The sequence below is a fragment of the Taudactylus pleione genome, unplaced genomic scaffold, assembly GCF_031769625.1.
Source record: "Taudactylus pleione unplaced genomic scaffold, aTauple2 ptg000984l, whole genome shotgun sequence".
NCBI lineage: Eukaryota > Metazoa > Chordata > Amphibia > Anura > Myobatrachidae > Taudactylus > Taudactylus pleione.
In genome coordinates, this window is record NW_028285385.1 from 521106 (window position 1) to 544976 (window position 23871).

The 23871-nt window shown below is 40.6% G+C and overlaps 1 protein-coding gene across 3 annotated transcripts; it reads left to right on the forward strand.

Moving 5' to 3' along the window:
- Nucleotides 1-1236: 1236 nt before the first annotated feature.
- Nucleotides 1237-23124, forward strand: LOC148454560 (uncharacterized). 3 transcript variants are annotated; one of them, XM_088460777.1, is made up of 6 exons: nt 1237-1289; nt 13080-13265; nt 13514-13593; nt 13711-13808; nt 13970-14366; nt 20465-23124. In XM_088460777.1, exons 3-6 carry the CDS (start codon nt 13563-13565, stop codon nt 21718-21720), a joined length of 1782 nt encoding a protein of 593 aa, XP_088316903.1. In that variant the 5' UTR covers nt 1237-1289; nt 13080-13265; nt 13514-13562; the 3' UTR covers nt 21721-23124. The 3 variants fall into 3 exon arrangements, with proteins under 3 accessions (XP_088316903.1, XP_088316905.1, XP_088316904.1); XM_088460779.1 differs by having other exon boundaries at nt 20468-23124; XM_088460778.1 differs by having other exon boundaries at nt 1283-1353.
- Nucleotides 23125-23871: the final 747 nt, after the last annotated feature.

Below are 23871 nucleotides of genomic sequence, written 5' to 3' on the forward strand. Positions count from 1 at the left end.
TTTGGGGAGAAGAGGTAAAAAGGCTGGGTAAAATAGTAAAAATTCATCAAAAGGTATCATTAATTGGGAGCCCCACATTGGTTGACAGGTTATACTCACCAGGAATAGAATTACAGTCCTTGTTATTCCTCAAGTCAATACAAGATGATCTTTTTAATGCAGAAAAGTTGCGAGGTCTTGTTTTCGACACATGGTTGTTTCTTGTTGTGTCCTGGACACCAGTATATAATAATAATAATAATAATACCACATAACAGTGCGCCTGTTTCATTATGGATTGCGATTGCAATCGCAATGCCGTTGCACAGCCAGCATAAAAAAAACCCACTGCCGCCATCTCACATCCGTAATATCTTGCAGTCCTCCATATACATCTGGAACATAGAGTAACATCGGACCCTCTGACCACTCCCATCACCAACCCCAAACACTGACCTGAAGTCACTCACTCTGCGATGGCTTTGTATCTGCGTGAGTGATCGCAGAGCAATAGCAATGCTAACTCACGCACGCTGTCAGCGATGCAAATGCATGCGAAGTGCGCACCATCGACCGAGCAGCGTACGCTATCGCAAAAGCAATCCATTATGAGCGCAGTGTGTGCTGGGAACAGTGTTATCCACCTCATATATCACTGTACAGTTACCTCCTCTTATATTATAATAATAATAATACCACATATCAGTGTGTGCTGGGAGCTGTGTTATTCCCCCTCATATATCACTGTACAGTCCCCTCTCCCCTATATAATAATAATACCACATATCAGTGTGTGCTGGGAGCTGTGTTATTCCCCCTCATACATCACAGTACGGCCCCCTCTCCCCTATATAATAATAATATAATATATACAGGACACGTTACCTGGCTCCGGCTGTGTCAGGAATGTCTATGACAAAATGGCAACTAAAGCCCCTGTGGCCCCGCCCCCTCTGCTCTGTGACTGGAAGACTATAAGAATATGGCCGCTGGTCACCGTACATGAGGACACCATTATACTATACAGCTGTTATTCTAGTGATGAAGCTGTGAGCGGCAGGTGCTGGTGGCCTCTTAGTTACAGGACGTCCTTCCTACTGTGTGCCGCCTGATTGGCTACTCGTTCCCCCCAGTGCGGCCAATTACCGCACTGAGGGGAACGAGAGGAGGGCGGTCACTACGATAAGAGGGGCGGGGCAGACAGTAGCCATAGGTACACGGATGAGAGAGGGGCGTGGCTATCTAGAGGGGCGTGTCTTCTTGTATAACTGCAGCTTCCGGGTGACGGTCCCAGCAGGAAGAAGCAGCAGGTGATGGTATTTATTGTTATTATACAGGGGGAGCAGACTGTGGTGCCTCATTATTATCATACAGGTATATCAGACACCAGTGTTCTATATAATACAGGTGTAACAGACCCTGGTGTTACTACAATATAGCTGGAGCAGCCTTTAGTGCTGCACTATGTATATACAGGTAGAGCAGATGCCAGTGTTGGTATAATACAGGTGGAGCAATTTTTTTCTCACTATAATACAGCTGGAGCAGACTCTGGTGCTGCATTATCATTTATCATTATACAGGTAACAACAACAGAAGCAGGAAGTTCTCTCTATATATTTGGGGCACTCACCCTACTAATAATATAATGTAACCTGTAATAGTGTCAGTAAGAAATGACCGAGGTGTTATCTGTATAGCGCAATAAGTCAGGAAATACACAGAATGTAACAGAAAGAGGATATAAAGCCTGGTCTAACCAGGGCCAATAACCCCTCAGCACTGACCAGCTGTGTGATGGGAGACGTATATACTGATTATCTGTATCATTTATGGTCAGACAAATACATCATTGCCCAATGCTCAGAGTTATGGGGAATATATATATATATATATATATATACAGGTAATCACAGTAAGAGTAAGGAGGAACATTCCCTCTGTATAATAAAGCATCAGCCATCACCTGATTATTATGCTGTTGTCTTATCTAAGTGCTCATATGTGACACGGTGCATTCACATGTAACATACATATAATAGTCCCATATATCTGAGTGGGCAGCAATATAATGATATATTAATTACCAATACAATACAACGTGTATGGACTTTCCCAGGTATCCTTGTGGGATAATGTTCATATAACTGCATATAGTATAGGACGCATGGGTTAGATCCTAAATGTAAGTATAAGCAATCTGCAAAGAAACCCAGATATTTCTGCAGCATAACATCTAGTTATACAGCATTGCCGGTTACCACGGTGACATATAGCATTTAGTTATACAGCATTGCCGGTTACCACGGTGACATATAGCATTTAGTTATACAGCATTGCAGGTTACCACGGTGACATATAGCATCTAGTTATACAGCATTGCAGGTTACCACGGTGACATATAGCATCTAGTTATACAGCATTGCAGGTTACCACGGTGACATATAGCACCTAGTTATACAGCATTGCAGGTTACCACGGTGACATATAGCATCTAGTTATACAGCATTGCAGGTTACCACGGTGACATATAGCATCTAGTTATACAGCATTGCAGGTTACCACGGTGACATATAGCATCTAGTTATACAGCATTGCAGGTTACCATGGTGACACATAGCATCTAGTTATACAGCATTGCAGGTTACCACGGTGACATATAGCATCTAGTTATACAGCATTGCAGGTTACCACGGTGACATATAGCATCTAGTTATACAGCATTGCAGGTTACCACGGTGACATATAGCATCTAGTTATACAGCATTGCAGGTTACCACGGTGACATATAGCATCTAGTTATACAGCATTGCAGGTTACCATGGTGACACATAGCATCTAGTTATACAGCATTGCAGGTTACCACGGTGACATATAGCATCTAGTTATACAGCATTGCAGGTTACCACGGTGACATATAGCATCTAGTTATACAGCATTGCAGGTTACCACGGTGACATATAGCATCTAGTTATACAGTATTGCAGGTTACCACGGTGACCTATAGTATCTAGTTATACAGCATTGCAGGTTACCACGGTGACATATAGCACCTAGTTATACAGCATTGCAGGTTACCACTGTGACATATAGCATCTAGTTATACAGCATTGCAGGTTACCACGGTGACCTATAGTATCTAGTTATACAGCATTGCAGGTTACCACGGTGACATATAGCACCTAGTTATACAGCATTGCAGGTTACCACTGTGACCTATAGTATCTAGTTATACAGCATTGCAGGTTACCACGGTGACCTATAGCATCTAGTTATACAGCATTGCCGGTTACCACGGTGACCTATAGCATCTAGTTATACAGCATTGCCGGTTACCACGGTGACCTATAGCATCTAGTTATACAGCATTGCAGGTTACCACGGTGACATATAGCATCTAGTTATACAGCATTGCAGGTTACCACGGTGACCTATAGCATCTAGTTATACAGCATTGCAGGTTACCACGGTGACCTATAGCATCTAGTTATACAGCACTGCAGGTTACCACGGTGACCTATAGCATCTAGTTATACAGCATTGCAGGTTACCACGGTGACATATAGCGTCTAGTTATACGGCATTGCAGGTTACCACGGTGACATATAGCATCTAGTTATACAGCATTGCAGGTTACCACGGTGACACATAGCATCTAGTTATACAGCATTGCAGGTTACCACGGTGACATATAACATCTAGTTATACAGCATTGCAGGTTACCACGGTGACATATAACATCTAGTTATACAGCATTGCAGGTTACCACGGTGACACATTGCATCTAGTTATACAGCATTGCAGGTTACCACGGTGACATATAGCATCTAGTTATACAGCATTGCAGGTTACCACGGTGACATATAACATCTAGTTATACAGCATTGCAGGTTACCACGGTGACACATAGCATCTAGTTATACAGCATTGCAGGTTACCACGGTGACATATAACATCTAGTTATACAGCATTGCAGGTTACCACGGTGACATATAACATCTAGTTATACAGCATTGCAGGTTACCACGGTGACCTATAGCATCTAGTTATACAGCATTGCAGGTTACCACGGTGACCTATAGCATCTAGTTATACAGCATTGCAGGTTACCACGGTGACCTATAGCATCTAGTTATACAGCACTGCAGGTTACCACGGTGACCTATAGCATCTAGTTATACAGCATTGCAGGTTACCACGGTGACATATAGCGTCTAGTTATACGGCATTGCAGGTTACCACGGTGACATATAGCATCTAGTTATACAGCATTGCAGGTTACCACGGTGACACATAGCATCTAGTTATACAGCATTGCAGGTTACCACGGTGACATATAACATCTAGTTATACAGCATTGCAGGTTACCACGGTGACATATAACATCTAGTTATACAGCATTGCAGGTTACCACGGTGACACATTGCATCTAGTTATACAGCATTGCAGGTTACCACGGTGACATATAGCATCTAGTTATACAGCATTGCAGGTTACCACGGTGACATATAACATCTAGTTATACAGCATTGCAGGTTACCACGGTGACACATAGCATCTAGTTATACAGCATTGCAGGTTACCACGGTGACATATAACATCTAGTTATACAGCATTGCAGGTTACCACGGTGACATATAACATCTAGTTATACAGCATTGCAGGTTACCACGGTGACACATAACATCTAGTTATACAGCATTGCAGGTTACCACGGTGACCTATAGCGTCTAGTTATACAGCATTGCAGGTTACCACGGTGACCTATAGCGTCTAGTTATACAGCATTGCAGGTTACCACGGTGACCTATAGCGTCTAGTTATACAGCATTGCAGGTTACCACGGTGACCTATAGCGTCTAGTTATACAGCATTGCAGGTTACCACGGTGACCTATAGCGTCTAGTTATACAGCATTGCAGGTTACCACGGTGACCTATAGCGTCTAGTTATACAGCATTGCAGGTTACCACGGTGACCTATAGCGTCTAGTTATACAGCATTGCAGGTTACCACGGTGACCTATAGCGTCTAGTTATACAGCATTGCAGGTTACCACGGTGACCTATAGCGTCTAGTTATACAGCATTGCAGGTTACCACGGTGACCTATAGCGTCTAGTTATACAGCATTGCAGGTTACCACGGTGACCTATAGCGTCTAGTTATACAGCATTGCAGGTTACCACGGTGACCTATAGCGTCTAGTTATACAGCATTGCAGGTTACCACGGTGACCTATAGCGTCTAGTTATACAGCATTGCAGGTTACCACGGTGACCTATAGCATCTAGTTATACAGCATTGCAGGTTACCACGGTGACCTATAGCATCTAGTTATACAGCATTGCAGGTTACCACGGTGACCTATAGCATCTAGTTATACAGCATTGCAGGTTACCACGTTGACCTATAGCATCTAGTTATACAGCATTGCAGGTTACCACGGTGACCTATAGCATCTAGTTATACAGCATTGCAGGTTACCACGGTGACACATAGCATCTAGTTATACAGCATTGCAGGTTACCACGGTGACACATAGCATCTAGTTATACAGCATTGCAGGTTACCACGGTGACACATAGCATGTAGTTATACAGCATTGCAGGTTACCACGGTGACATATAGCATCTAGTTATACAGCATTGCCGGTTACCACGGTGACACATAGCATCTAGTTATACAGCATTGCAGGTTACCAAGGTGACATTTGGCATCTAGTTATACAGCATTGCAGGTTACCACGGAGACATATAGCATCTAGTTATACAGTATTGCAGGTTACCACGGTGACATATAGCATCTAGTTATACAGTATTGCAGGTTACCACGGTGACATATAGCATCTAGTTATACAGCATTGCAGGTTACCACGGTGACATATAGCATCTAGTTATACAGCATTGCAGGTTACCACGGTGACATATAGCATCTAGTTATACAGCATTGCAGGTTACCACGGTGACATATAGCATCTAGTTATACAGCATTGCAGGTTACCACGGTGACACATAGCATCTAGTTATACAGCATTGCAGGTTACCACGGTGACACATAGCATCTAGTTATACAGCATTGCAGGTTACCACGGTGACACATAGCATCTAGTTATACAGCATTGCAGGTTACCACGGTGACACATAGCATCTAGTTATACAGCATTGCAGGTTACCACGGTGACACTTGGCATCTAGTTATACAGCATTGCAGGTTACCACGGTGACATTTGGCATCTAGTTATACAGCATTGCAGGTTACCACGGAGACATATGGCATCTAGTTATACAGCATTGCAGGTTACCACGGTGACCTATAGCATCTAGTTATACAGCATTGCTGGTTACCAGGGTGACCTATAGCGTCTAGTTATACAGCATTGCAGGTTACCACGGTGACCTATAGCGTCTAGTTATACAGCATTGCAGGTTACCACGGTGACCTATAACGTCTAGTTATACAGCATTGCAGGTTACCACGGTGACCTATAACGTCTAGTTATACAGCATTGCAGGTTACCACGGTGACCTATAACGTCTAGTTATACAGCATTGCAGGTTACCACGGTGACCTATAGCGTCTAGTTATACAGCATTGCAGGTTACCACGGTGACCTATAGCGTCTAGTTATACAGCATTGCAGGTTACCACGGTGACCTATAGCGTCTAGTTATACAGCATTGCAGGTTACCACGGTGACCTATAGCGTCTAGTTATACAGCATTGCAGGTTACCACGGTGACCTATAGCGTCTAGTTATACAGCATTGCAGGTTACCACGGTGACCTATAGCGTCTAGTTATACAGCATTGCAGGTTACCACGGTGACACATAGCATCTAGTTATACAGTATTGCAGGTTACCACGGTGACATATAGCATCTAGTTATACAGCATTGCAGGTTACCACGGTGACACATAGCATCTAGTTATACAGCATTGCAGGTTACCACGGTGACACATAGCATCTAGTTATACAGCATTGCAGGTTACCACGGTGACACATAGCATCTAGTTATACAGCATTGCAGGTTACCACGGTGACACATAGCATCTAGTTATACAGCATTGCAGGTTACCACGGTGACACATAGCATCTAGTTATACAGCATTGCCGGTTACCACGGTGACACATAGCGTCTAGTTATACAGCATTGCAGGTTACCACGGTGACACATAGCATCTAGTTATACAGCATTGCAGGTTACCACGGTGACACATAGCATCTAGTTATACAGCATTGCAGGTTACCACGGTGACATATAGCATCTAGTTATACAGCATTGCAGGTTACCACGGTGACACATAGCATCTAGTTATACAGCATTGCAGGTTACCACGGTGACCTATAGCATCTAGTTATACAGCATTGCAGGTTACCACGGTGACCTATAGCATGTAGTTATACAGCATTGCAGGTTACCACGGTGACATATAGCATGTAGTTATACAGCATTGCAGGTTACCACGGTGACACATAGCATCTAGTTATACAGCATTGCAGGTTACCACGGTGACACATAGCATCTAGTTATACAGCATTGCAGGTTACCACGGTGACATATAGCATCTAGTTATACAGCATTGCAGGTTACCACGGTGACACATAGCATCTAGTTATACAGCATTGCCGGTTACCACGGTGACATTTGGCATCTAGTTATACAGCATTGCCGGTTACCACGGAGACATATAGCATCTAGTTATACAGCATTGCCGGTTACCACGGTGACATATAGCATCTAGTTATACAGCATTGCAGGTTACCACGGTGACATATAGCATCTAGTTATACAGCATTGCAGGTTACCACGGTGACACATAGCATCTAGTTATACAGCATTGCAGGTTACCACGGTGACACATAGCATCTAGTTATACAGCATTGCAGGTTATCACGGTGACATATAGCATCTAGTTATACAGCATTGCAGGTTACCACGGTGACATATAGCATCTAGTTATACAGTATTGCAGGTTACCACGGTGACACATAGCATCTAGTTATACAGCATTGCAGGTTACCACGGTGACATTTAGCATCTAGTTATACAGCATTGCAGGTTACCACGGTGACATATAGCATCTAGTTATACAGCATTGCAGGTTACCACGGTGACATATAGCATCTAGTTATACAGTATTGCAGGTTACCACGGTGACATATAGCATCTAGTTATACAGTATTGCAGGTTACCACGGTGACATATAGCATCTAGTTATACAGCATTGCAGGTTACCACGGTGACCTATAGCACCTAGTTATACAGCATTGCAGGTTACCACGGTGACATATAGCATCTAGTTATACAGTATTGCAGGTTACCACGGTGACCTATAGCATCTAGTTATACAGTATTGCAGGTTACCACGGTGACATATAGCAGCCGATTGTTACTAAGGTAAAAGTAATAAGCCTTTCCTGCGCTTGTGATGTACTAAGCAGCTCAGTAGTGTAAGGATAGGATCTAATATGATTATACTGAATGCTGATATTTATGTGGAGGCAATCCTTATTTATAAAGAAGATATACACATACATAAATCAGCACAAGCACTGAGATTATTATGGGCTTAATCCAATTAGGTGCGATGCACCGTTGCAATGGCGTTAAAACGCTGGCAACGGCCCGGAACATCGCACCCTTGGCAGCCCGATTTGCCACTGAATTCACCTGAATTTGCTCTCTATGAGGCAGCGAGTACTTTTAGGGGAATCCGGCCGGCCGATCAAGCCCATGTGTATAGCTCCTATGAGAATATGTTTAAGAGTGAGTCCCTGTGAGGGTCATGTGGAACGGCAATCACAAGGTGAACTGTCCCTACCGTACCCTAAGATGGTCGTCTTCTTCCTCTTGGATGTGGTCCGGTACATACCCGGCAGGTATGCCTGTAACACTCGTTCTGTGCTCAGTCTGATGCCTGATAAGATGGGGCCAGGTTACCGATGATGGTTTGCGCTGGACTCACAGCGAATTCGGCGTGCTGAGTCACATCCCCCTGGATGACGTCATCGGTCTCCGATGTTTGGGAGGGAACTTTCCAGTTAATCTCCGTCCGTTGCCAACTTGTACCCAACGTGTTTCACATGGTTTGGTTCTTTCTCAGGGATAGGGCTGATCTTCCATTTGTCCATATTTATACTAAACACTAAAAAAACATACAGAATGTAACTTCTGTAGCTGGTGGTCAGTACCCTCAGTAGGTGGTTATTAGTGTTACATATAATACAGGTGGAGCAGACCATGGGGTTACTATAATATAGCTGGAGTAGTCAATGCTCGAGTGGTAACAGACTATAGAGAAAGGGAGGTGTCCGGAGCACTCAGACCCCCCATACAGAATGTATCAGCTGTAGGTGGCTGTCAGTACTCTCAGTAGGTGGTTATTAGTATTACATATAATATAGGTGGAGCAGACCCTGGTGTTAGTATAATACAGGTGGAGCAGTCACTGCTCGGTGGGTAACAGACTATAGAGAAAGGGAGGTGCCCGGTGCACTCAGACCCCCCATACAGAACATTTCAGCTGTAGCTGGTGGTCAGTACCCTCAGTAGGCGTTTATTAGTGTTACATATAATACAGGTGGAGCAGACCCTGGTGTTACTATAATATAGCTGGAGTAGTCACTGCTCGGGTGGTAACAGACTATAGAGAAAGGGAGGTGTCCGGAGCACTCAGACCCCCCATACAGAATGTATCAGCTGTAGCTGGCTGTCAGTACTCTCAGTAGGTGGTTATTAGTATTACATATAATACAGGTGGAGCAGACCCTGGTGTTACTATAATACAGGTGGAGCAGTCACTGCTCGGTGGGTAACAGACTATAGAGAAAGGGAGGTGTCCGGAGCACTCAGACCCCCCATACAGAATGTATCAGCTGTAGGTGGTCAGTACCCTCAGTAGGTGGTTATTAGTGTTACATATAATACAGGTGGAGCAGACCCTGGTGTTACATATAATACAGCTGAAGCAGTCACTTCTCGGTGGGTAACAGCCTATAGAGAAAGGGAGGTGTCTGGAGCACTCAGGACCCCCATACAGAATGTATCAGCTGTAGCTGGCAGTCAGTACCCTCAGTAGGTGGTTATTAGTTTATACAAACACTATTGGATGGTCCCGCACCGAGGATATTATTGATTACAAAACCAGAGTTTATTGTATTTGTTAAAGGATTCTAATCTTTCCCCATAGTGTATAGTTATTATGTATATCAAATTGTATACCTATGGAGGTGCGTTTCGACAATCTTGAAGGCAATATTTAGAATAACGGAGATAACAAGGCAAGATTATGCTGTCACATGCACTATTAGATCCGTTCCACTTACGGGGCAATATCATTTTTTCCCCTGTTTGAAACATAGATACACGGAACGATGAAATAGCATTGTTGTGCTTCCCATCACTAATATATATTGTTGGAGTTACCGAGGGCACTGTCTGTTCTATACTTTCAAATAGCAGTGTATAGTAACAGAGGGAGAACAGATCCCCACAGCTGAATATAACAGCATGGCAGAGAAAGCACAGTGAGAGGTCACAGACTGCAGTAACTCATTTATATCAATGACATAGAGACCTTGGAAAAACGGCATCTACTAAATTAACTAGTTAAGAGGTCTGAATGTGCACTCAAATTATTTACACATACGCTGTTGCTCATGTTATATTAAATTCTCAATAGAGAATAGGTTGTGACTTGGTGGAGATTCCTAATAGATCCTATCACTTTAGATATCTATAGTAGATATATATTTAACATCATTCGTGAAAGTGACTGGCTGTACTCACAATAGAAGGCAATAAATATATTAAAACATTGAAAGCTATACCAACTTATAAGTCCCTTGTAGAAAATGTGACAAGCCAGAAAACACGGCATATAGATTAGAAAAAAAGCTGTATTGATAGAAGTCAGTGTTGCATAATCACTATATTGTTACATTAATATAATTTTGGAAACAGTTCTAATAGATACAAGTATCCCTAAGTGTCTGATGTTACAATTTAACCAGAGAAGTAATACTCTAATATAAAGACAAGACAGTAGGCACAGTATGTTGGTTTAACATATTTTCTTTATTGTGGAACAATAAATATAAGTGATCTTATGACACAGGAGATATTTTCAATTATGGGTTATTAAGCCTTGATTACGTTATTATAACAAAGTACACAGACAGCAGCCACAGGCTTTACTACATTTTATTACACATTTACTTTCTTCATTACACTTTCTATATTTTAAATATTTCTCTGTTGTTTATATCGTAAATCACAATTTTTAAAGTATACCAATAAAGATGTATTATATTTTATTATTACGGTCTTTAGTGCACCCACACAGATACTTTCTTTGTCTTGTGTTTATGGTTTCAGTACAGTAGTGGGTAGCACCTCATAGGCATCTAATAATTGAGAAGGTAATTCCTTAATAAGATGCAGTTTGTGAAATAAGATCTTCGATATTCATGAATATATAGTTGTACTGGTGCGGGATAATTTTCTTTCGTAATATAGTGTTCACCTATTTTGTTTCGCCTGCGCAGCTTTAAGGTTATCCTGCACCATCCACATCAGGGATTGCAGCTTCTACCTGAACTGTACTACATAGTGTACCACTGACTGTTCAGGAGTGACCAGCTTACCCTCCCACTCTTCCCTGATCAAATGTAAAGGGTGACGCCCATATAAGAGTTCAGAGGGTGTAAATTCGATTTATTCCTGCGGCACCTCGTGGTATGCAAAGAGGAGATGCGGCAGGAACCTCTCCCAGTCTCTTTCCTGGGACTCCACAAAGGTCTGCAACATCTCTTTCAGGGTACTATTAAGTCTCTCCACAAACCCATTGGTCTGGGGTTGGTATGGGGTCGTGATGAGTTGATACACATGCATCCTTTTTTTGCAGAGGCTCTGCATGAGGTTCGACATGAATTGGGTACCTTGGGCCATTAACATCTCTTTTGGGAACTCCACCCTGGAAAAGATGGCGATAAGGGCATCAGCAACCATATCTTCCTGGATGGATGACCAAGCCACTGCTTCCGGCTACCGGGTGGCATAATCTATAACTGTCCAAATATATTCCTTTCCAGAGCTACTGAAAATACCTAGGGGCCCCACAAAGTCTACAGCAACTCATTCAAAAGGCTCTGAGATGACTGGCAAAGGCTTTAAAGGCACCCGTTTCACATCACTGGATTTCCCAACCATCTGGGACACATGACATGAACGACAGTAGCTGTTGGTCATCATGCCGGGCCAATTAAAATTGCGTATTAATGGGCCTTGGTTCTGAACACACCTAGATGTCCTTCCAAGGGAATCTCATGGGCCACCTTCAACAAGCCATGCCTGTAAGACTGGGGTACATCCAGTTGCTTCTCAGTAATTACATCTAAATGCTCACTGCTGTCCTCCACACCTGCAGGGGTTAATACACACTATGTTAGTGCTGCTGCCCCCACAGAGGGGGAGTGAAGTGGTTAATGTACACTCTCTTTGTTGCAGCACTGCGTGTAGTCACTGCCAAGACCTTGGTTCCCGGGCTGCTAATAACATTTATATTCTGCCCTGACTCTGTTACAGTTGTAAGATCATTGGCTATCTGTTTTATGCTACAACATGCATGATTACACATTTCAGTCTCTGTCCTGTCAAGCTGAAAAAAGTTATTCCCTGAGTTATCAACATCATCCACAGTACATATTGACCCTTCCTTACATACTGGCATCGGTATTAGCTGTGGAGAAGAATTATTAACATGCATCTTCACATTACGGACAACATTTGGGTCCGTTACATACATGGCAGACATCCTACCCAAATCTGTGGGCTGTGGGGAGCTCTAAAGCATAAATTATGATGGGACTTAGAAATGGTCAGATATTTTTTTTAAAGAGGAGGGCCCTGGCACCCACATATTTTGTCACTCAGCGCGATCACTGCCAGAGAATGTATATGGAATACAGTATGGTTACAGATAGAATATCTGCTCTATATGTAAACTAGAACCTTGTATAATTTCCACATTTAACCAGTAAAAACAACTCACAATAAAGTTTATTTCCATTATATATTATGTCTCCCCTATTACACAGGGTTACACAGTAGTGAAGAAGACATCCGGTGAGTGTGAGTCACCCAGCAGCCGTCCCTGTATGTCAGGAGGATTGAGCAGGACCCAGAGCCCCATCACGGTGCCTCATTTACTGATACATGACAGACACAATGACCAGAAGATCCTGGAACTCACCAACAAGATCATTCAGCCGCTGACTGGAGAGGTGACTGCTGGGAATGGGACATTATACAGTAACACCAGGGGACGTGTCTGGGGGGTGACTGGAGAGGTGACTGCTGGGAATGGGAAATTATACAGTAACACCAGGGGATGTGTGTGGGTGAAGATTGGAGAGGTGACTGCTGGGAATGGAACATTATACAGTAACACCAGGGGATGTGTCTGGGTGATGATTGTGTTTGTCAGGTTCCTATAAGGTGTCAGGATATCACTGTTTATGTCTCCTTGCAGGTGGAGGAGTATATAGAGGAACACGAGGGGTCTGTACAAGGACGTGGTGATGGAGAATCACCGGTCCCTCACATCACTGGGTAAGAGGAGACTGTCATTTATTGTACAGGGGAGAGCAGGTATGGGGGACCCCTATATTGACATCACTTGATTATCACATATATACAATGTACTCAGTCACTGTGTGTCTCCTACAGATGGACCCAGTAACAGAAATACCCCAGAGAGATGTCCCCGTCTTCTGTATTCACAGGATTGTACAGAGGAGAATCCCAGGATCCCAGAGGAGCATCAGGTAGATGGGATTTATTGTCTCACCAATATACCAAAGTGACTGTCACTATATGATCTGTAGAGAAACTGTGTGTGTTATACACTAATATTATACTGTATAGTTTCAATTAATGAAATTAAACATTAGTTAAGTCTTATTTTTTTGTTTTGTGGTTTACTTAGGGTGAAGGTATGACTGATATTAAGATAGAAGCTATAGAGGGAGAAGAAGAGACGTATGTGACAGATATGAAGGCAGAAGATACAGAGGGAGAAGAAGAGATGTATGTGACTGATAATAAGGCAGAAGATATAGAGGGAGAAGAAGAGACTCATATGACTAATATGAAGGTAGAAGCTATAAAAAGAGAAGAAGAGCGGTATGTGACTCATATGATGGCAGAAGATATAGAGGGAGAAGAAAAGACGTATGTGACTGATTTGAAGGCAGAAGATACAGAGGGAGAAGAAGAGACTTATATGACTAATATGAAGGTAGAAGATATAAAAGCAGAAGAAGAGATGTATGTGAATGGTGATCAGTGTAAGGAGGAGGAAATACCTACAGATATCAGCACAGGTGAGTAGTAAACACTTATTACAGAAAAGAATCACATTCTCCTTGCTCACTCACTACAACAATCTCTTACTTTGCAACCTCCTCTGTCAGTACAAACTAATGAGGGAAATTTATCTGACCAGTGGGGGAGTCAGAAACCATCAGCCCCTATTAGACTCATTCTCTCCCTCACATCTTGTCACTGTATGTTACCAGCCCAGAGATCTGACCAGTCTCCTCCCCACACTCTCTGTTGTATCTCATACATCAGGAGCCATCAGCTCCTATTATACTCCTGCTCTCCCCCTCACATCATGTCACTGTGTGTTAGCAACACAGAGATCTGACCTGTCTCCTTCCCACACTCTGTGGTGTATATTGACTTTCAATAGAGATGTTCCTTGCTAGATATAATCCGATGCTTACAGATACTGAGATGGAGATCCAGAGAGTGTGAGGACACAGCAGGATATAGCTAGTATGACCTGTGTGTGATATATAATGTATAGACCATGCCTGCACTCTGTTACACATACTGAGATGGAGATATGGAGAGTGTGAGGACACAGCAGGATGCAGCTAGTATGACCTGTGTGTGAGATAATCTATAGATCACGCCTGCACTCTGTTAGTAGTGACTGTTTTAGCTTCTTGTAATTTCCATGACATTTTAGCATATAGGCTATTTAAGACCTGGAGAGTGATCTGCACAGGCTCAAAACATCGCTTTTTTATGACAATCTGTTTAAAAATTGGAATGGAAAGAACCATACATACTTGGGGACAAGTGATGTGAAGTCCCTTTATATCTTCATCGACCACGACACAGGATGCTCTCACATCAGACACTATCTTTCCTCCATGAGCAACAGCCCGATCCAATAGATACATTTTCATATGTAATAATGAATTTTCAATTTGAGAATATTTTAATTTATTTTAACCTTTAATTATTTTTGGTTCAATGGAGCGTTCTTCCTCCAAAAATTTGGTAAAGCCATGGATACATTTGTACCCAGCTATGCCAGTAAACACGTAATTTGTTGGTATACATACATCAATGATATATTCTTCATCTGGAACAGATCAGATAATAACCTACAAGAAGTCATAAAAAAAAACCTACAAGAAGTCATGAAAAAAATTAATAATAACATTAATTTTAATTTGAAAAAAACTCAAGCAAAGAAAAGGTAACATTCTTTTACTTAGAAACTCATATAAAAGATAATGCCATAAATACAAAAACCTACATAAAGGAGGTGAATGGCAATAAATGACTACCAATATCCAGCAATCACCATAGAAAGTGGGTTGCAACTATCCCAGATGGCAAATTTAGACATGTTATAAAAAACTGTACAGAAGAAGCCAATTTCATGATCTAAATTAAAGAAATGAAAGACACTTCATTAAAATGACGGGAAGTTCCTTGAAGAAGAAATCAGGAAAACAGCTGAGATGGATAGAAGATCCATTCATACAATGCAAAAATAAAAATATGCCAGAGGGGAAATACTCCACTGCATTCATCACACAATATAGTAGCAATCACCATTTTATAGAATAAATTTTACAAAAACATTAGAACATATTACTTCTGGATGTGGAGCTTAAAACTATCCCCACAGAGAAACACATAATTATTTATAATAAGGTAAATAACCTATCCATGAACTGGTTAGAAGCTACACTGAAACAGAGAACAATATCAAAACAAAAATGGAAAACTGACTCCACCATTGCTTGAATTCTCAAGCTTGTAAAAATGAAGGTATCAGAAGCACTAAACCCTTAACAACTTTAAATCAAACTAAACAGGAAAACATACTACATTAAGGAACACATCACTATCTACTATATAAAAGTGAAAATTTGTCCTTCTGTCTTTCTATACAAATCCACAGTTTACAAGCCAAGATCGTGAAATTTTACATACGAGCGTATTAAAACACGGCCGATGCAACAAAAAAAATTTGAAATTGAAATGAATTACTGTTAATTTTGAATTAATTAATACATTTTTGCTGTACGCTCATTGTGGGGCCTCACAGCATATGGGTAGGGCCTCGGAGCAAGCGTTTTGTGTTGCCATGATCTTAATGTTTATTATCGAAGAGAGCTTTAGCAGGCTTTCCCAGCATTCTCAGCTGTCTAACTATACCAAATTATTCTACAACATTGACTTCTTTCTTCGAACTGTGTTAAAATGATGACTTTGCAAGGACCCTGCTGTACTGTGAGCTGCCAAAATATTACACATGGAATGCTTCTCGAAAAGTTTTTATGCGCAGAAAACAGGGAGTCGCTGTAGATAGTCTTCCTGGTATCAGAGCAACAGAAGCTCTTGGCCGTGTTGCACATCCGACATATTTTGAATGCTTCTATCTTCAAAGTCTGCTTCACACTGTTACAGGTCCTACTTCCTTCGAAGACCTTAGGACTGTCGATGGGGAACTTTGTCACACTTTTCGTGAGTCCTGTCTAAGGAGAGGTTTGTTGGAGGGATCTTAAAATCCCGAGCAACGCCGGGTACTCCAGCTAGCATATATATATATATATATATATATATATATATATATATAAAATTATCTAATGGAGTGCCAATGTAGAAATCAATGCATCGGGCAGACAATAGAGATGTCAAAATATGCTTGGCCGAACATATTTGACATCAAAAGAAGACTTACCACTCATAGCATTTCAAAACACTTCCTAGAAGTACAAAGATGAAAATGTGGTATCACCTGTTGCACAAAGCCAATCCAGGATAAACACCACAAAAAAAGGGGTTACACAAAAGCCCTCCCAAATAGCAGATAATTGAAAATGTTATTGAGTGAAATGGCACTAAGGCATATAGAGCATATAATGAAAAGTAGTACTCCCCTATTTTCTCCAGTAGTTGTGTATCACCGGATGAAAATCATATACCAGGGTAACATAACAAGAGAGAAAAAAAACAATGTATAATACAGCTGTAAAGATTTTGTACAATATACAATAAATATTTGTGTGACATAAATCCTTTCTTTAAGATCTACAAATATGTGTATTGGGGCTGCCCCCCACACAAAGCACTCACAGCTTTAAGCTGGTATATAGGCATATAGTGATCCCAAATCCTTTGGCTTACACCAACACCTCACAAGTGAGAAATAGAATTGCCCCCACACAAGACACTCACAGCTTCTGCTGGTCAATCATGCATGTAACGTGCTTTGATTCCAAATGAAAAAAATCTTTAATTCTCCAGACGTTCAAAAGGTGGTTTTATTCATATAATCAACAGGACAGGTAAAATCACCATAAATATATTTATTAATGCATCACAGGTCTAAAAAACAGCATAAAAGATAAAAGAATGGAGTTCATACCCAAAGCAACAGGATGGTATAGCAAAGGTCCTTTCATGGTAGATGATAAAGAGATCCTGGGAAAAATCCCGCAAAAAAGGCCCTTCTCTTATCCTTTGGGTAGGTCCACACAACAGATTGGAATGTCAGGAGTCCCCACCAACGCGTTTCGATCCAATTAGGATCTTTCTCAAGGTGTAGGGGACTACTGGCATGGTCGGGTATATATACCCCAAACAATAATCAATTAGCCAATTCACATGTGTTATCTAACCCTTCTTCATATGTAACATCATACCTAATTAATATCCTAATACAATTAAACACTATCCATATTCCTGGTGCCCTTTGTTTGCCGTCTATGTTGCCGTCACTTCCAGTTACACGAACCGGAAGTGACGCGGCGCCGGTGTCCACGTGCTCCGCACTTCCAGCGATCGTCATGTGATCGGGGCTCGCCAGCCCGGAAGTCAATTCTCTAGTCGATGCCAGCGGCCATTTTGTTGAGGTCCACATAAAATATGGTTCCAAAAGACATCTTTCTTTAGCCTCTCATCCAATTGCAAATGATATATCCGCCAGGAGACTCATGTAATCATAAAAGGTCCCATTCAAATGGTGATAATGTACATTTTCTTAAGATTGAAGTGAAGATCTCATATAGATCTAAAAACAATTAAATACATATAAAAAAATACAATGTTACATCATGTAAAAATGGTCCTAAAGATAAAATAATATAAAAATAGCCACATCTTTATAAAAACCACATGAGTTCAAAATCACTTTTCAGGCCACCAGGTATAATGTTCCATATAGATAAATTAATTTCATCTCTGATTTTGCAATTGCCTCAATGATATCATTACATCTCAAATCCCCTTTTATTAGTTTAATACCATTAAAAAAATGTTTATTACTAATTGCACATGCATGTACTTTTTTATATGTGCTGATAACGCATGTGTTTCTAGGCCCTTTTTTGCGGATATGCTCCCCCTTCTTTCAGGGGTCTAGTGGTCCTACCGATATTTATACAGACGCATTCTATGGAATATATTCTATTGCTGGTATTGCACTTAATGAATTCCTTGATTTCGTGTTTTTTATTACTAATACTAATCATTTCGCACTTCTTCATTATTGTACCTTTAATATTATTACAGTCAATGCAACTTCCACATCTATAAAAACCAACTGATAAAACTTGTCCTGGTCTCTTTATGGTATCTAGATGGGCATTATTCACCAGGCGGTCCTTCAAATTAGGAGCTTTTCCATATATATATATATATAATAGATGGGCCTGTCAGGTATTAATGATCCTATAATTGGGCAAGCCCCGATCACATGGCGATTTCCAGAAGTGCAGAGCATGTGGACACTGCGCCGCGTCACTGCGACACAGACGGCAAACGGAGAGCACTAGGAATATGGATAGTGTTTCATTGTATTAGGATATTAATTAGGTATAATGTTATACAAGAAGAAGGGTTAGACAACCCTTGTGAATTGACTAAATGATTATTGTTTGGGGTATATATACCTAACCATGCCAGTAGTTCCCTACACCTTGAGAAAGATCCTAATTGGATCGAAATGCGTTGACGGGGACTCCTGACATTCCAATCTGTTGTGTGGACCTACCCAAAGAATAAGAGAAGGGCCTTTTTTGCGTTTTTTTTCCCAGGATCTCTTTATCATCTACCATGCTGTATTACACAATATTTTTTTTGTTTTTTTTCTCTTTTTTTATGTTTCCCCAATATATGATTTTCATCCGGTGATACACAACTACTGGAGAAAACAGGGCAATACTACTTTTCATTATATGCTCTATATGCCTCAGTGCCATTTCACTCAATTACATTTTTGATTATCTGCTAGAAGTACAAAGACCCTATGGCACTCAAATGTCCTGCCTTTCAAAAATCATAATTGGAGAGGAGGAAGTCTACCAAGAAGCTTAAAACAAAAAAATAAATAAATGGATTTATAAACTAAAAACACTACAACCTTCTGGTGTTAACATAGACCTAGAACTGAATGCATCTCTATAACCTTTTACAATACTAACGCTTTTTAATACAAACCCTACAAAACATTTTTTAAACGTTTAATAGTTCATCTTTTATACATTTATATTTATTTTTTAACAAGCATTTTTAAAAATGTTTCTATTCCTATATGGGAACGTAAGGTGCTTGCCGTCATTTTTACTGTACATTCAGAGTAAATTTTCAACAAATGGAAAACTAAGGTTTTTAAGCATACATAAAAGGAGCAAGCTTGTGGATAGTTGGGCATACTTTAGAAAGTGCCAACACAGCACGAAACATAATGGAAGCCTAAGGGACATCCGAGAAGTACGTGCAAGCCAAGGTCCTGGACCCATAGTGACATCATCAAGAGTGGCTGATTGTGGCCAGACACACCCTAGTCTTCAACTCCATATAGGATTGAAGATTGCCATGAGTTGGGTAAGATAAGGCTAGTTTCTTGCCATACTATTCAAGACTTACACAACACAAGTACCTGCTCCTTCCAAACTATCCCCAGAAGGGCTATAAACATAATGAATAATGTTTGCTTTACATGTGCCTTTACGTTTAATTATTTTTAGCACTCATTTGTCCTTTTTATATTTTAATGAACTGCTTTTACATTACACTTTTAGTGCAGAGATATCTAAATTTTTATAGTAACACAGTGTGGTATAGTTCTGCAGTGAGGATAATTCCCATATAATTATTCTGTTCCCAGCAGATGGACACAACAGCAGGAATAACTCGGGGAGACATGTCATATTATCTCCATATTGTGACCTAGATGACGATAATTTCTCACAGGACTCTCCAGGAGAAAACCCCATTACCCCCAGTATACATCCAGCATCTCACAGTGCTGATATATCATCCGATCCCTCCAACCATGAGGAATGTTCCCCTGATAATCCCAGTAGTGTTACACATAACTTAGATCACACAGGTGATAAACCATTGTCATGTTCTGAATGTGGTAAAGATTTTGCCATGCACATCAGTCTTTCTATACATCAGAAGAGACTTCAACCAGCTAAAAGACCTCTTCTGTGTTCTGAATGTGGGAAATGTTTTATACTGAAAGGTGCTCTTACTAAATATAGAAAGATTCACACAGGTGAGAGACCATATTCATGTTCTGAGTGTGGGAAATGTTTTACACAGCAGGGCACACTTGATGTACATCAGAGAAGTCACACAGGTGAGAGGCCATTTCCGTGTTCTGAATGTGGGAAATGTTTTACACATAAATCACCTCTTGTTAGACATCAGAGAAGTCACACAGGTGAGAAGCCATTTTCATGTTCTGAGTGTGGGAAATGTTTTACACAGAAATCGCATCTTGTTACACATCAGATAAGTCACACAGATGAGAAACTATTTCCATGTCTTGAATGTGGGAAATGTTTTACACAGAAATCCAATTTTGTTAGACATCAGAGAACTCACACAAATGAGAAACCATTTCCATGCTCTGAATGTGGGAAATGTTTTAGAGAAAAATCAGAGCTTATTAAACATCAACAAGTACACACAGGTGAGAAGCCATATTCATGTTCTGATTGTGGGAAATGTTTTACACAGAAATCATATCTTGTTAGACATCAGAGAAGTCACACAGGTGAGAAACCATTTCCGTGTCCTGAGTGTAGGAAGTGTTTTACACAGAAATCAGATCTTGTTAGACATCAGAGAAGTCACACATGTGAGAAGCCATTTTCATGCTCTGAGTGTGGGAAATGTTTTGGACAGAAATCTCATCTTGCTGTACATCAGAAAACTCACACGGGTGAGAAACCATTTCCATGCTCTGAGTGTGGGAAATGTTATACACGGAAATCAGATCTTGTTACACATCAGAGAAGTCACACAGGTGATAAACCATTTCCATGTTCTGAGTGTGGGAAATGTTTTAAAAAGAAATTTGCTCTTTTTAGTCATCAGAAATGTCACACAGGAGAAAAAAAATGTATATGAACTTCTAGAAATATTTAGAAATTGCAGCGGTATTTGCAGTACTGTAATATTATTGAAAATTTTCAAAACAAGTATATACGAAATTTTTGGGAAAAAAAATACTCCGCTGTTGTGTACCATTATAAATTCATGTACACTAAATCATGTACTGTCAGATTAGCACTCCAGTACACACACAATTTATACTAATAAAATCAATCTCTGTTTAATTAACACACACAATTCATACATATACATAAAATTATATAAACAGTACCAATATATATATTATATATATATATATATGTGCAGCTGGTTGAAAACGCATCAGAAATCACTGTAGTATAAAATTATATTCTACAGAAGAAAATTAATTTATATATATATATATATATATATATGTATATATTTGGGTATGGAACAGAAACAAAAAAGATCAAGATGCTAGTTCAATTAACATGTTTTTATATATAGTTAAAATAACAGTACCTTAGTACTAATAAAACAACCCTTCATATAGCTCAATAATATATTAATAGCAGCAATCCACTTAATTGAAAATCTAATGGGCTATAGTGAGTGACCTAAGAAATCCACGTCTGAACCATCGATGGTAAGGTAATGAGTTAGTAAAATACAGTCTGTCCAATTATGGCTCTCACCACATCCAAATAAAGAACGAATATCAGAGTCCACTGCTGCACACACAGGTCTCCAAATCTGCAGTGGTGCATGCCACCCTCGGCTGCAGTAACACTGTGTGTGCGATGACAATTGTGCGTGTGATTATACAAGCCGCTCCACGGGCAGAAGTAAAGTTGGCTTGTGATGGCCCCACGTGTTGTAATGTAGGTGAGTAATCCCCATACTAGGCAGACCTCTGGTTTAGTCCATGAATGGATGTCATAAAGGGGAATAATAGCAGCATGTGGTCACTAATAGCAAATCCAAAAGTAATAGGTGTTACTGACACATTTCGCCTCCCTGTTGGAGGCTTTATCAAAAAGCATAACTCCTTGAGCACAGGTATGCTCTTATGTCTGTCAACACTATTAATACCTGTTTCAACAGGTGTAATCAATCGATATGGTCAAATTAGTGCTGCGTGAAGTTTTCACATAAAACAAACAGTACATAATTACATAAAAACTCAAATGTCTTGATCGCATAATATAAGTGACATAATGAATTTCAAAAAGATATATAGTACTGGTGACAATATGAATAATGAACATAATAGTAATAATAAAGAGAAAAAAAAGATATTTTTTCTTTTCTTAATTATTTTTGCAAGAAACTCGGTAGGAAGTGACATCGTCCGGAAGTGGTGTTAATTGTCCGTCCTCCAGGGATCATGGAAACTGTTGTTCAACACTGTAAATATTGACTCTTAGCATAAACTTATTGTAATTGTCAATAAAAGCCTTTGACACTTATGAAATGCTTGTAATTTTACTTCCGTATACCTCTAAAAACACTGAAGCAGCAAACTGTGAAAACCAATACTTGTGTCATTCTCAAAACTTTTGGCCATGGCTGTATATATATATATTTTGTGATAGAAACACTTGAGAAGTGTGGAATGGCTTCTATGTATGTCCTAGATTCCTGTCCTATGTGTTCTGAAACCCCCAGGAGAAGTCTGTTTGGGAAAAATAGACTAGAAATGTCGGCTTTAGAGAAAAGCCGGAATGGGTCCTGGGGGTGTGGATGTGAGGAGAGGGAGGGCTCCATCCACAGGCCACTCCAGGTCTTGGGCCTTTGAGCCTGGTAGCAGGCTCATTAGGGCTTGCACCTGGAAATGGCTAATATAAACTGGGTTTGTTTGTGGCTGAGGGTCTCACACCTGGGAGAGCAGGCCCGCAGGCTAGCTTGCTCTGAGACACTGGTTGATGTACAACCTGTAAGTACTGTGGATGTGGTCTTGTTTTAGTGTTCTGGTAGTAATGGAACCTACTGTCTAGTTAGAGCCCAGATGGGCTAGGCTTTTGTTTATGTTTTATTTTGTTTATGCGTTTGGTACAATAAAGACTGGCGCCGACCAGAACCCCAGACTTGTGTCCTGTTTCTCTGGCTGCTGTGTGTGTAAAGAGGGAGTCCATCTACCCCAGGATAGGGACCCCTATCCCGACTGTGTCACATTTGTTGGAGAAGGCGGGCAATCACACTAAA

Coding starts and splice junctions, on each gene's coding strand:
- LOC148454560 (XM_088460777.1), top strand. CDS start 13,563: ATGGAGAATCACCGGTCCCTCACATCACTGG. Junction 13,594..13,710: donor CCGGTCCCTCACATCACTGG/GTAAGAGGAGAC, acceptor TGTCTCCTACAG/ATGGACCCAGTAACAGAAAT. Junction 13,809..13,969: donor GGATCCCAGAGGAGCATCAG/GTAGATGGGATT, acceptor TGGTTTACTTAG/GGTGAAGGTATGACTGATAT.